Source organism: Mustela nigripes, chromosome 15 (genome assembly GCF_022355385.1).
Source record: "Mustela nigripes isolate SB6536 chromosome 15, MUSNIG.SB6536, whole genome shotgun sequence".
Lineage (NCBI taxonomy): Eukaryota > Metazoa > Chordata > Mammalia > Carnivora > Mustelidae > Mustela > Mustela nigripes.
In genome coordinates, this window is record NC_081571.1 from 31,920,767 (window position 1) to 31,935,821 (window position 15,055).

The window sequence follows — 15,055 nt, forward strand, 5'->3', positions numbered from 1 at the left end:
CATTACTGTCAGTTTATTACAACTGACTGCATTTTTCTCAGGTTTATATTTTAGCATCTTCTGGAATGTTGATGTTCTCGAATGCAAGCCATGCCTTTTCCACCCAGATTTCTTTCAGGACCAGCCCAGTATTAAGCAGACAGCAAGTTCAGCAAATACTGGTTGAGCTGAAATAGCTATTTTGTCTTTCTAGTGAACAGATCCTGTTTGAATACTTAAGAAAGTACAATAATACCCTTGTGGTTTCCTAGGGAAATGGTCCAACATCCACTGGCAAAAGATATGTTGCAGAATTAGCTGGTCTCCCAGGCATGCCAAATGTATGATACGACACAGGATGGTTGACTTTTATGAAATGTCATTCCAAAACCAAACTTTGTTGGCACAGTGAAAGGAGGCGTTCTTTTGGATAGAACTGTGTCTTGTACTTTCATTGCTTTCAGAAATGGCCCTTTGTTCCAGATGATAAATCGCCATTTAAAAGAATTATCATAAGCCTATATAACCTTGGTGTCATCAGAGCTGCAACTGCGCAAGCCAGATTGCCCTTCACACTGCATGATGTGAGCGCCCCACCCCCCCCAAAAAAAAAAGAGAGAGAGAGAAGGAAAGAAAGAACCACCTGGATTTGGCTGGGCAGCGTTTTTCCCGGCCTGAGTTCTAAGGCAGGGAAAGCACTTAGAAGCACAGGGTGAGGTCCACGTATTTGCTGGACCCAGGTGAGCTAATCCCAGATTCGTCCCTCGGGCTCTGTTCTGCCAAGGGAATACCGGGAAATGACAGTAATAAAAGGAAGGAAACTTCTTTTCAAATTAACTGATTTTCTCACTGAAGAGAGCTTTCTTTTGGTTCACTGCTCTCAGTGTGCTTCTCTCCCTCTGTTCTGTGGCCCTTCCAAGCCTTTTATTGCCTGCTGACAAACCATTCCGTGGTAGGCAGGGGCAAGGTATTAGAAAGTAAAAACTTCCTTTGGATGCTGTGGTTATGGGGGCAGGAAGTGGAAGGGGAGCCCCCATTTGCAATGGTAATTTTTCTTTCCCTTTCCATCTGGGCAGGCTTCAGAGAACTTTACCAGCTGGCCGGTCCTTCATTGCCATGGATACCAAGGACATCCCCCAGATTTTACAACAGATCTTCACCTCCACCATGCTGTCCACTGTTTAGGGCAGACCCTTCATCACCCTGATGACCCCGGGACTTAAAATAAGATGGGAATAAAGAGCCCGCCAAAGAAAAGACGACAGCTGTGACCCTGCGCGTTGCCTGGAGGACTCTGGCACTCTCGGCTCTTCCTGGGCTCGCTCAGGAATCAGAATGCAGGAAAGCAGCAGGAGGAGAGCTTGTGCATGGAAATCTACCACCGGGGATGGGTTCCTTGGGTAAAGCGAGTTGAGCTGAGTTTTATAAAAAAAAAAAAAAAGGTCAGGAGTCAACAAAGGCAATTTGAGAACTATGGCGCTTGGTTTATATCCAGAAACCAGAGGGGAAGAGAATTCCTTGCTTTTGCCTTAACACAATGACTGGTCACCTGAGGTAACAGAAGTGATTTCTGATGCCATGTTCCGCCATTGAGATAAAAGTCTGTGTAAACTCACCCAACTTGCTCCTGTCCAATAATTAATTTTATTTTTTCCTCCATGATTTTTATAGTATTTAACCTACTGCAAAGCCTCCTAACAGCAGTTCTTTTAAAAAAAGGTTAGATTTTTTTCAATAATTCCATTTTCTTGGCCAAAGCCAAAAGGAATCAAAAGATCCCTGCATTGCTTCCTTTCCCATTTGACTTTTTAAAAGACTCTTTAAATAATGAAGAGCAAATGTCCTATTTCCATGCTGCCATCATGGAATGCTAAAGGCTGTCTTGCCTTGAACTTCCTGTATCTTCTTGTTCTTCCAGTGCTTCTCACAAGTTCCACATACTTCGGTGTCAAAAACGTAATGCTTGAAATAACAAACGCTTATGGTTTTACTTAAAGCAGAGTAAAAACAAGGCAGCATGTTTGAATTAATGGGAACTGGAGATTTCTTTAGCTGTTAAAAAAAAAAAAAAAAACGCACACACACACACAAAAAACCTTTTTTTCAAGATTCGTTCTTTTTTCTTTCCAAGTGTACCTTATTTCCGCCTACCTTAGGCTGACCTTTATTTATCAACGGGCCTGATGTCATTTTGCTTACAATCAAATGCTACAGCCAGAGTCAGGCTCTGTTCAACCATAAAAGAAGTTCCTCTCCACCAGTGATGCAGGCACAATGGCGGGGAGCACCAGTGGATGAGTACTTGCTTGTCGCAAGTTGGAAAAATCAGTCTTGTTAATAATATTACCTTATTTGCCTATATAGCATGAAATTGTACAGGCTCATTTCATTTTAGTCAGTCAGAGGAAAGAAAACACCCGTTTGTTTCTCCACCCCAACTCCCTATCAGCTGTCAAAGAAATAAAAACGATCAGATTCCCATGCAGTCCCATCCAGTGAGTTGGCATGGCTCGTCTTACTTTTCCTCACAGTCAGGCGGGGCAGCTCAGGGCTGGGCTAGCCCCCTTCGTGCTTTCTTCCCACCTCGAAGATGAGCTCTTGCAGATTTTGCTCCTTTTCTTGCAGCCTGACCACGGTTCAGAGAGCTCTCTTCTCTCCCCGGGACTCTCCGTAAACCCATTCAGGCACTCAGAGGAGCGCGTGGGGACCGAGGGTAGAAGCCACTGCTGGAGGGACACCTCCCACTGGGCCTTCCTAGGCTAAGCAACAACTTGAACCCCTTGAGGGTGTCCCCTCTGCGAGAGGGCCACAGCCCCAAAATGCTTTGCCCGGAATCTGCAAGTCCCTAACGGAATGGCCTTTTAACAAATCCTGCCTGTGCCCTAACTACCTGAATTAGCAGAGGCCATTTTTTTAAACATGGGAAGAATGTTCTCACGTAATTCAATTTCCCTTTCCCCACTGGCCAGACATCCTTGCAATTATCATTTAAAACAAACAAACAAACAAAGAAAGAAAAACATGTGACTCCTGACTTATTTGTAAAAGGGAAAGATGGTGGGGGAGGGGAGTAGAGAGAGAGGAGCTGAGAAGAGTATAATTTTCACTTCTTGGAATACCTAAGAAGTTTGTGCCTTTATTATTAAATGTACTTAATTATAGGCCACTCCAAGCTGTTCCCAGGCCCTTCTTAGGGCCAAGACATTATAATAAATGCATTGCTAGCCTCAGGGGGGGTTCCATTGAAAAGCTTCTGAACCGGCTCGGTCTTGTAGTGCCCGTGTAATGCTGAGAAGGTTCATTGTGACCCGTAAGCACCAGGAGGAATGAAGGCTATGAATGGCCGCTGTCTAGTGTGTAACCCCCTCACCCCACCACCACCCCCCCCCACCACCACCCCCCACCCAGAACCTTTTGTGTGCCCCAGCAAGATGACCTCATCACACATGGGGCACCTCCAGCCAGGAGTGGATCCGAGCCGGAGTACTTGAGCCTGTCCCATGTTCAGCATGAATCATTTCATTCTTTCCAGAGGAGGAGAGATCCATCAATGCCAGCGGGATTTTCTCTGAACAAACCCGAGGGCTTTGAAAGCCATTTAGAAGCAGTTCTCCGTGGACAACCCGGTCAGTGTTCCCGAACGGCCAGCTCCAGAGGCCTCAACCCTCCCTCCACCTGGCTCCTTCCTGCACCTGTCAGCTCAGCCAGAATTAAACTCCCCCGAGAAGGGAGCAGAGAGGTATGGGACTGGGGGCAATACCAGGGTGGTCGCCTGTGTGTCCTGTTGCCGTTATGGCCCAACAATCACAGTTAGGAGAGAGATTCCACAAATGCTAAGCCAACAACTCCTGCCTGGACAAACTTTTTTCTGGAATTGCATCAAAGAATAGTCACATATCCCTTTGTATTTAATAAATTGTGCCTTGCTTTTTTTCATCTTAGGAAATAAAATGTCCATTTCCAGAAAAATTCTTCCAACCAGTAACATGTCTGGCTTTTTAAAATGCTTCGATGGAGCATTTTAATCTGCTCCCACTTTCTGGCCAGGGTGTTATCATAAGGGTCTTAACCATTGCCTTGCCTTTACTTTTCTTTCGCAGATTTGCTACGGCAAAAGTACTCTAGGTCATGGAAAGGAATTCCAGTGTTTGATCTTGTGGTGGAAGAGTTTATAAACTCCAAGTAGGATTAGTCAGTGGAAAGGAAGTTCTAGATGCTGCTGTGATGTGTGAACTTGGACTTGTCACTTCTGGGTCTCAGTTGCTTCATCTATTTAAAATGAATTTAAACTTGAAAAGCTGAACCAAATTATCTCTAACACTCTAGTCCCTGCTTCTAGATCTCACAGAGCCACTGAGTTGACTGTGCATCACACATCTTACAAGAACCACATCATGTCAGTGTGTTTTTGCCTCCCACGAACAGAGGATTTGGGCACCGACACCCATTGCCCCAGCAATACAGTGTCCCTGACAGCATATGCTTTCTAAAAGCTATAAAAAATGTCATTCAGTTTGGACAAGCAGGGCTTTCCCCCATCAGCTGGACAGATACTTCTGTTGGACAGTCATTCACAACATTTCTACCCATTGTCTCTTACTTTGCATTTTGCTGCCTTAAAATAAAACTCCTTATCTGCTGATCTGCACCGTGGGATCAAAAAGGGTCAGAAATTGGAAAACTACTGGGTGCCCCGAGCTGACCTTTGTGCCGCAAGCCGAACAATGAGCAATTGTGTGTGTGTGTGTGTGTGTGTGTGGTTTTTTTTCTTTTTTCATTGTTAAATCCTGTAAACAAAAATCTCTGGAGGGGGGAAAAAAAATGCTTTGCCAGGCAATCCTCTCCAGCTGAAAATGATTTGACACTCTCTTTAGACACCAGTGCCCGTCTGGGGCTGACACCTTCGAACAGACACCGTGTCTGTCCTCACAGCCACATGTCAGCTTTGGAATGTCAGCGTTACATAATCTCAAAGTCGAGTGACGCTTGTGGTATTTGGCCACTCAGAGCAAAAGAGAACTCTGTCCTGAGGTGGTTCGGATCCAGACTGTGGCGGGAACGTCCTGTTCGGATCAAAGAAATCTCATCAGGTGACACATCAGCTCTGCGGGGCTTCGCCCACCCCCCAGGCATGGTCCTCTCCCCCAGGTGGGCGCCAGGCTTACCTCAAGTCTCCTCTCTTCTCACTGGCTTTGTCAAAGAGCTTTGGGGCTGCCCGCTCTTTCCCTGAAAAAGCAATCCGTGTTTGCCGATCAACTCTAACTCTGGAGATGGTGGGTGTAAGCCCAGAAGAGTTTCAGGATAATATCGGGATTTCTTAAAATTCCAGGGAACTCTGAAGCCTTAGAATCACTGGCCAAGTTTGACCTGGAAAGGGAAGGGGGAGATGTCAGTCCAAACATCCCAGAGCAGGTCTGTCCCTTCATGCTGGCCAGAATGGTGCAAGCAAATAATGAGCCTGTCAGGACTCCTCTGTGTAATTGGTCTCATGATGCCATACGTGAGGCCTTATTAGTTGAAGAAAAAAAAGTATGTTTATTCAGGACATTAAAGTTGGGTTTTTAAGTGCAATATATTTATATTAATAAATCCTGATGCTAATTTAACAAGACTGAACATTTCTTCATTCCCACACTAATTAAGACTTTTTTATTTTTAATCCTTGGGGCTCCAGGAATGGACTGAGTCTTAGCAAAGCTAGTAGGTCCATTTCCTCTTACCAAATATTTTCTGGCCCATGTAAAATTCAGCCCCGAAAACACTGGCCCAGAAAGGGGCCCGTGCAGGCCCAGTGGAAAGCAAGTAACGGCACTGGGGAAGCAGCCTGTTGACCAGCCTTGGCCTTAGCTCCTGGGGGGGGTTAGGGAGTGGGGTGAGGGGTTTCCCACAGAGCGCAGGGCTGGTGAGGAACCCACGGGCTTCTGCAGCATGCCAGCCAGGACGCTCGGATTCCAGGGTATTACACACAAAAAATAAAGAGGGCATAGGACAAGGCATACCCGGGAAGGTTTGGGACTTAGTTAACTAACACATGGCCTGGGAAACCCACACATTTATTTTGCAGTTGACAAAGAAAGGATTTTTACCTGAAAAGTGTCCTTTGGGGCCTCAGATGTCTTTGAACAACTATTTTCAATACTGATAGACTATGCATGTCCATACAGTGCCAGCTCAAGCACAGAGATCTACGATTCAGCATGCAGGGCCCAAACCACAGAATCTCTTTTTCTCTCTGACTCTCAGTGTGGACTGGAAGAAATGGGAAGGCTCTCTGCAGAGCTGGGAGTTTGTGGCAGTTCCACAAGACGGCCTGAGAGCAGACAGTCAGTCACTTGGCTAGAACACAGCTCCATGCAGCTGGCCTGGCTCCTCGCCCCTAACATCTGAGGTCTATCTTTGGAGCTGCATTTCCCAGAGAGAGGGGCTTCTCTTTTAAAATACAAATAGCCCTGAGAGGCTATCCATCACGCTCATCTTGGTTTGAATTCCTTCATTCACAGGCTTTCTTCCAGGCCCCAGCTGAGAGGAAGGTTCCAGAGAGGGACTGTGACCAGGCATGAAGCAGAAGGGAGTGAGGGGCTTGCAGCTTGGGCCTGGGACACAGCATCCAGGCATGAGACGGGCGCATGGTGGGGTGAGGTGTGCCGGTCTTGCTTGAGGCTACATATGTGGTCTCTCTATTCTCTCGAGAGGGCACGGAGAAGGCTTTGTCAGGGCAGTGGCTTGCTTCTCTGTCGTCCTGCTTTTTTGGAGACACCCAGATTCGCACTTGCATTTTGTGCTTCTGCTTAGGGAAGCTCCACCTTTCTGGCATCTGGGTTACAGAGGTAGGCACAGCAGCGTGCATAATAGGGAGCTGATTCCCTAGCAAGGACAAGGAACTTGAACTTGGGGCCCTGCCCCACAATACCTGGGCCCTATCTCTGGGGAAGCCGACCAATTGGGTTTTTGTGTTTTTTTTTTTCATTTTGCCAAGAGAACTTTTACCCTATGCTATGGGTTTTTCCAAAGAGAATTTACACCCCTGAGAGGCCACAATCCTGCTTGGAAGCCACTTTCTTGCCCTGCAGAAGTAGGGCTGATCCACACTCCATAGGACGCAGGTAGAACAAGCCATGGGGAGGTTCCAGAGGAAGGAGCCGTGGAATTCCCGAGTTCCATCCTGGTGAGGACTGGAATGAGATCAGCAGGAGCCTCTTAAACCCAGAATGTTCCTCCTGTACGATGGGAGTATTAAGGTTACCTCTAGGAAGCATCTAAAGAAGTCTGTAGAAGCATCTGTAATTCCGACTTTAGGAAGAAGCTGTTTTTATAACAGTTCCTAAAAACACTCACATATTACTAGCATTAAAAAATCAAAGACCTTTGAAAAATGAGTGTGGCTTCTTAAAAAATTTTCTTTGTTTCCCTTTGAGTTGGTTCTCTTTTCTCCCTTTCCAAAGAGAACCAGTTTGGGTTTTTTTTTTAATTAAGGTATAATGGACATATGACATTATATTAGTTTCAGGTGTATGACATACTGATTCAATATATGTAGATCTTGTGAAATGGTCGCCACCGTACAGCTCATTCCCATCCGTCATCGCACATTAAAGAGAGCCAGCTTTGCGTTTCCTGAGCCCGCTGATGGCCCCCTCTCTTCATGACTTGCCATTCCCTAGCTGCTTATAAAAACCATGACATCAGCTTCTCTCTGAAAACCACATCAGCTCCGCCCTGTGACGGTCTCACTGGTCCTGTCACTTGAGCATCATTAAATCAGACTCTCCCAACAAGGTCCGATTGCAAAGCCACACAGCTGGCATCATGAGAATAGCACCTAACTCACATGAGCCAAGGGATGAGCAGAAGACAGACAGAAGCCGGCGTCTGTGATGAGAAGGCCTCCCTGGTTTCCATAGTCAGATGCACCCGAGAACCTCCAAACGCCCCTCTGCATGATGCCGGCTGCAGAGTCAGGGCGGAAGCCTGGCGGCCCCTGCTCACAAGCCGCGTGACTTCAGGCGTGCTTCCAACCTCTCAGATGGCTGTCTTCTCGCCTCTGAGATGAGGAGAATCACCTGATGTCTCAGGGTTTACGAAGACTGAAATCAAATAAGAAAGGCATCTCATAAGCAGAAAGTGCCAGCCAGTTCAGGCGTGTCCCCAAGAGGGAAGTGACCCCTTGGGAGGTGAGGGACTCTGACCAATTTTGGCTGGCAGTTAGGACATCCTTTGGCCTGGTCAGACACCTCAGAATGGATGCGGAGTGCAGGGCAGCCGCTCCATCAGGGTGAATGTAGTGGGGACCAAAGAAAGAAAGATACTGGCTGAAGGGTGGGGTTCCTGGGGCAGGCGGGAGGCCACTCAGCTCCAGGGCTTTCGTCCCTCCAGGACAGACAGAGCCCGAGCGCTCTGTTTGCAGACATGGCTGCAGTTTGTCCCGTGGTCAGAACCTCGTTTCTCAGGCTTCACTACAGCCCGCCTTGGGTGAGGGACAATGGCCTTTCTTAGGAGTGGCCCAAGCCATGTGTCCTGCAACCACGGCTTTCCCTGCAGGAGGCTGTTAGCGCCAGAACTGCTGTCAAAGTCAAGACTATAAGCGGAGTCCATCTGGATGTCTCCCCGGCCTGTGCCCCTTCTTCAAACCTGGGGAGAACGCCTGACCCCGCTAAGCATTCAGAGAGCCCTTGACAGAATCGGTGCCTTTAACTGGTCCCTTCTGGGAGGGTGACTGAGGAGTCTTGGAAAACTAAGCCTGAGCCGCCATGTTCTGTCATATGCAGGGAGAATAATAAAATATTATCATCATTATTATTATAACACAAAATAATACCAGCTGTTATCTCGCATTTCCCACATGCCAGGCATTTCTAAGCACTTTGCCTAAACAAACTCATTAAGTCCTCACAACGACTTCATGGGACTCATCCTATTCCCATTTTGTTTCAAAAGCAAAGACCACCGGTCTACCCTGAGAGAGCAAAGAAGAGGCCGACTGGCTGACTGAGGGAGAGGGGAGCGCCTCGGGCACCGTGAAGGTCAGCGGGAGTAGCTCTGGGCACTCAGCACGCCGGCCCCTTCCTCAGTGCGGGCAAGGGCAGGCTTCCAGGCTTGCCCGTCTTTAGCCGGGCCCTGGGAAGGGGCTCGATAAACTGTTGTCGAATGAAGAGTTGTGGGATGCGGAGGCTCCCTGGTCCTGGGAAGAAGAACTTACACTGGCTCTCAAGGATGAGCAAGGTTCTGTGAGCCAAGAGCACTGGTCAGGGAGTCCCGGAGGAAGGTAGGGGTAAGAGTGATTTGAGCAAAAGCGTAAATTCAGAATGTACCAAGGTGAGGTGACAGGCCTGACAGGAATGTTCTCCTGTTTTTGGCTGCCACTGACCAGCCAGGAATTTCTAAGTGAGGCCCAAAAAACAGCCTCTCCTCCAAGGCTCCAGGGTGGCCTTCTGGGCAGTCCGGCTGCTGACTCCAGCCCTGACTGGCCAGGGCGAGGTGGGAGGCCAGTGGGCAGTCCAGACCCTCCCGGAGCCCAGAGTAATGACAGCTCCACAGTGCAAGCCTCATTACATGGAGCGACTTCATGATGTGGCTGTTTTGTTTTGCTTTGCTTTTTTTTTTTTTTTTTTTCCTCTTTGAAGATGAGTGGAGAACCTTCTTTTACCCAAGATTACAAGTTGGGTTGGTGATGAAAGGTCTGTGCCATGCAGAAGGAGGCCTCAGGGAGGAGCTTGTACATTTGCAAGCCCTTTTGTTGAAAATGGCTTGCTCTGTGGGAAAGGAAAGAGAAGGGAAAGAGAGAAGGAAGGAAGGCAGGAAGGGAGAAAGGGAGGAAGGCAGGAAGGAAGGAAGGATGGAACAAAAAGAAGAAAAGAAAAAGAAATTAGCAGGAGGATCAGAATCATTTCTACCTTTGTGAGGCTGCCTGAGACCCCTGGCTGATCACCATGACTGCCAACGACTTCAACCCTACACACAACCCTCCTTAGACTCTGTCTCCCTAACTCCTAAATCTCTAGAAGACTTTAAAAAAAAAAAAATCAGTTGGCCCATGTTCCCAAACCCAGACAAAACCGCTTCAGCGGGTAGCTTTGCAAAGAGCCTCGCACAACATGGATTGTTCAAACTGGATGTCTGGATGCCTGGCTGGATGAGGTGGCGGATGGGTTGAAGAGGAGAAATGTTACCTATTTAAAATGTGTCAAGGAGCGGTGCCTGGGTGGCTCAGTGGGTTAAACGCCTGCCTTTGGCTCAGGTCATGATCCCAGGGTCCTGGGATGGAGCCCCACATCGGGCTCCCCGCTCAGTGGAGAGCCCGCTTCTCCTGCTCCCACTCCCCCTGCTTGTGTTCCCTCTCTGGCTATCCCACTCTCTGTCAAATAAATAAATAAAATCATTTAAAAAATAAAATAAAATACCTCAAGGAAAGGAGATTAGTACCAGCTTCAGCCTAAGCAGGAATTCCGTCGCATCTGCTAGACTGAGAGCGTAGATTTACCCCTAATCCGTTTACATAAGAGATGAGGAGCCACGGGGAGATGTCATCCCAAGAGAAGAGCAAATCAGACACCCAAGCTTGACCCTGTAACACAATCTTAGTAGTGGGAGGGGCAAGGATGCTGCCTGGTATTGAATGTAAATTTGTGTCCAGGTCAGCCACTGGTGACAAGCAGACATCCAGACAGCTGTGCCCAGGAGACACAGTGACACCCAACAGAAACCATTTTTCTATGGGTAACTAAGTCAGCTCCAAGGGACCACATGCTGCTTAGCGAGGTACAAAGGACTTGGCAACAAATGTCCTTAAGCTCACTGGGCACTGGACTCAAATCATGACTTTCATACTAACTAGTCTTCTGTCATAGGAAGTTTTCTAAACATTGTTTTTTTGAAATACAATTCATATACCATAAAATTCACCCTTTGAGAAGCACACGGTTCAGTGGTTTGAAGTATGTTCAGAAAGTTGTCCAAATATCATCACCATCTAATTCCAGAATATTCTCATCACCCCGGGCAGAAATCTCATGCTCACTAGTAGTCATTGTCCAATTGCTGCTCCCCAACGTCTGGCAACTTCAATCTACTTTCCATCTCAATGGATTTGTCTGTGCTGGATATTTCATATAAATGGATTCATATAACATGGGACCTTTTTTTGTTTCTTTCATTTACCATATTTTCGGGATTCATCCTTATACCATAGATCACTACTTCACTCTTTTTTTTTATGGCCAAATAATATTTAGTTGTAGCAACACACTGCATTCTGTTTTTATAAACTGTCATTTATAAGCTGACAGATATTTTGGCTGTTTCCACTTTTTGTCTGATATGAATAATGCTGCTCTTTCACATACAAGCTTTTGAGGGGACGTATGTTTTCAGTTCTCTAGGAGTGGAATTGCTAGGTCATATTGTAACTCTGTGTTTACCTTTTCGAGGAGTGGGCCAACTATTTTCCAAAATGGCTAGACCATTAAATTATCACCAGCAATATGAGGACTCCAACTGCTCCACACACTTGCTATTTTCCATCTTTTTTGTTACAGCGATGTTAGCGAATGTAAAATGGCATCTCATTGTGGTAGGATTTGCATTTTCCTAATGACTAATTATATTGAGCATCTTTTCATGTGCTTATAAGCTATTTGTATATCTTATTTGGAGAAATGTCTATTTGAATCCTTTGCCCATTTTTTTAAATTGCCTATTTGTCTGTGCGTTGCTGAGCTGTAGGAATTCTTTATGGATTTTGGATATTAGACCACTATCAGATATATGATTGGTAATTATTTCCCCCATTCTGGGGGTTGCCTTCATTTTCTCAACCAATGCCCTCCAAAGCACAAAGGTTTTTAATTTCAATGAAGTCCAATATGTCCGTTTTTCCTTTGGTTGCTCATGCCTTGGGTGTTATATCTAAAAAAAAAATTGCTGGGCTGCCTGGCTAGCTCAGCAGGTCTGACACACAACTCTTGATCTCAAGGTTATAAATTCAAACCTCATGTTGGGTATGGAGATTATTTAAAAATAAAAATTTAGGGGCACCTGGGTGGCTCAGTGGGTTAATCCTCTATCTTCCACTCCAGTCATGATCCCAGGGTCCTGGGATTGAGCCCCACATCAGGCTCTCTGGCAGGGAGCCTGCTTCTCCCTATCTCTCTGCCTGCCTCTCTGCCTACTTCTGCCTACTTGTGATTTCTCTCTCTGTCAAATAAATAAATAAATAAATAATCCTTTAAAAAAATAAATAAGTAAATAAATAATAAAGATTTTTAAATCTTTAAAAAAAAAATTGCCTAATCCAAAGTCATGAAAATTTATGCTTTCATCTTCTTCTAAGAGTTTAACAGTTTTAGCTCTCACCTTTGATCCTGTTTGAGGTAATTTTAGTGTGAGATGAAGGTATGACATCTCATCTGCAATCGGATGTCCAGTTTTCCCAGCACGACTTGTTGAAGAGACAGTTCTTTCTCAATTGAGTCATCTTAGCATCCTTGTCAAAAAGTCAGTGACCGTAAACATATGGGTTTATTCCCGGACTATTAATTCTATTCTAATGATCTATATGATTATCCCTATGTTACTACCATGAACTCTTGTCTGATAGAGTTTTGCAGTAAGTTTTGAATTTGAAAAATATGAATCTTCCAACTTTGTTCTTTTTCAAGATTATTTTTGCTGTCTTAGGTCCTTTATGTTTCCGTATGAATTTTAGAATCAGCTTGTCATTTAAAAAAAAAAAAAAAGCCAGCTGGGATTTTAATAGGGATTGCATTGACTCTCCTGATCACTTTGGGGAGTATTGCCATCTAACCATATCAAGTTGTCCAATCCGTGAACACAAGATGAGTTTCTATTTTTTTTTTAAGATTTTATTTATTTATTAGACAGACAGAGATCAAAAGTAGGCAGAGAGGCAGGCACAGAGAGAGGGGGAGAAGCAGGCTCCCTGCTGAGCAGAGAGCCAGATGTGGGGCTCGATCCCAGGACCCTGGGATCATGACTGGAGCCGAAGGCAGAGGCTTAACCCACTGAGCCACCCAGCGCCCCGGGTTTCTATTTCTTGAGGACCTCTTTAATTTCACTCAACAATATTTTATAGTTTTCAGGTGTATAATGCTAGCACTTCTTTCATTTTTGCTCCTAAGTATGTATGTGTGTGTGTATTTATTTCTAAGTATTTTGTTCTTTTCAATGCTTTTGTACATGAGATTATTTTCCTCATTTCATTTTTCATAGTGGTCATTGCTCAGGTATAGAAATACAAATGAGGATGCCTGGATGGCTCAGTCAGTTAAGTGTCTGCCTTCGGTTGAGGTCGTGATCCCAGGGTCCTGGGATCGAGTCCCACATCGGGCTCCCTGCTCAGCTCCCTGCTTCTCCCTCTCCCTCTGCTGCTCCCCCTGATTGTGCTCACTCTCTCTTTCTCTCTCTCTCTGTCAAATAAATAAATCTATCTTTTTAAAAAAAAAAGGAAGGAAAGAAAAGAAATATAACTGAATTTTGTATATTAAGCTTGTCTCTCGCCAAACTTGTTTACTAGCTGTGATAGAGCAAGTCAACACACCACGAAGCTCACCATTCTTACTAAGATTCTGCCACTTTTCTTAAATATATGCTCTCGATTTTTGCAGTCTTTGGTTATTTCGTAGAATTTTGAAACAGTTGATTCTGACCTATGTATGTATGTATGTATGTTTGGATTGATTGATTGATTGATTGCCAGTATTCTCATTGGTTTTATGGAGGGGAAGATTTTCAGGTCCTGACCCCACCATTTTCATTCACATTACCCACCTTGAGAAGTTTCTCATACCTCCATTTCCTCAACTATATTATTATCTTTCCATCATTCGTGGGGGATGATTAATAAGGTAATGTGTAATTTTCCTAAAACTGCCTGGTGCTAGTAGTTATCCCATAAAGTCATTATCACCAGGGAAAGGGGAACTGGCAGGGAACGTGCTGGTGCTCCCCTAACCTTGCTCTCAAACACACAGTGCAATCCTCTAATGACTCAGTTTACACCTAAGGAGCCCTCTGGCCAGCCCCATCTGGGCTTCCATTCCATTCCTCCTAAACCAAACCGCCTCCTTTCTTCCCACCTCCGTGTTGGAGCTTACTTTTCCCAGGCTCTGCTCCCTCAGCTGTCTGATTTCTGCTGGCTGGTGAGGTGCTGATTCCCCAAAGGCCACATCTCCAGGGAACCAAGGGTCTAACCCAGTTCTGGTCACGGGTCCCAAGCCCAAACACAGCCCCAGATGACTTGTGCCACAGCAACTTGGAGGAGGCAGAAAAACCCTGCTCTTCTCCAACCACCCCAGCCCCCCACCTTCACCTCAGGCCAGCCCTGGGGAGGGAGACATTTGTAGTTCGTGAATGATTCTAAGAAGACTAAACTTGGGGATTATGTGGTCTGTTGTATCAACCAGGAACAGCAGCTAAGTAATGACAGTCAACCTTGACTTTGTGCAGCGCCTTTTCCGGGCCATACGGGCCAGTGGGCACACTCCCATCATCCCCGTATCATGGCAGCCCGGCAGCGTAGTTAGGTAACAAGGCACTGAGCCCCTGGACAACCCAGGGTTCCTCCAGCCTCCTCTCCAGATACTCCATCCATGTCCTGCCCCGAAGTCTGGCAAAGCTCAGGATGGACCGTGTCTATCCGCCCCTTGGCTGGAAACACCTTCCCACACCATCAACCACCTGCCCGCCCCTCCACCCTTCAAAGCCTAGTCACAGGACCTCCTGAGAGGAGGATTTCCCAAGAATCTTCTTTGCTACCACTTCACCTCATCATTTATTCACCCATCCAACAAATATTTGCTAAGAACCTGCTGTTTCAGGCAATATCCTGGTCTGGGTTACAACAATGGACTTGCTCTATGGAACTTACAATCTGGTGGCAAGGCCAAAAATAAACAGAAAATATGCAGGTAGTAATAAGCTCTGAGAATACAAATAAAAGAAGGTTAGGGTTGGGTTGGGGAGCATTATTTCAAATAAGGTACTCAGGGAAGCCTGAGTCTGATAAGACGACAACTGAGAAGAAACTGGAAAGAAGTAAGGACCTGGGCTGCACAAATATCAA

At 45.9% G+C, this 15,055-nt stretch overlaps 1 protein-coding gene and 1 long non-coding RNA gene across 3 annotated transcripts in view; one reads left to right on the top strand and one right to left on the bottom strand.

Annotated features, from left to right (window-relative positions):
- The window catches only part of VWA8 (von Willebrand factor A domain containing 8), a 326,523-nt gene extending 324,929 nt beyond the window's left edge, over window positions 1-1,594 (top strand). The window contains exon 45 of the mRNA XM_059378120.1: window positions 1,056-1,594. Coding sequence (XP_059234103.1) covers window positions 1,056-1,164 — 109 coding nt within the window. The 3' untranslated portion in view covers window positions 1,165-1,594. The remainder of the gene's footprint in view (window positions 1-1,055) is intronic.
- A 440-nt stretch (window positions 1,595-2,034) lies between these two features.
- The window catches only part of LOC132002875 (uncharacterized), a 32,284-nt gene continuing 19,263 nt past the window's right edge, over window positions 2,035-15,055 (bottom strand). The window contains exons 1-2 of one of the 2 annotated variants that reach the window (XR_009400049.1): window positions 7,808-8,231; window positions 2,035-5,346 (exon numbers count right to left, since the gene is read on the bottom strand). This is a non-coding gene — a long non-coding RNA (uncharacterized LOC132002875). Of the gene's footprint in view, window positions 5,347-7,807; window positions 8,232-15,055 lie in introns of those variants that run through there. The other variant, XR_009400048.1, reaches the window with a different exon arrangement.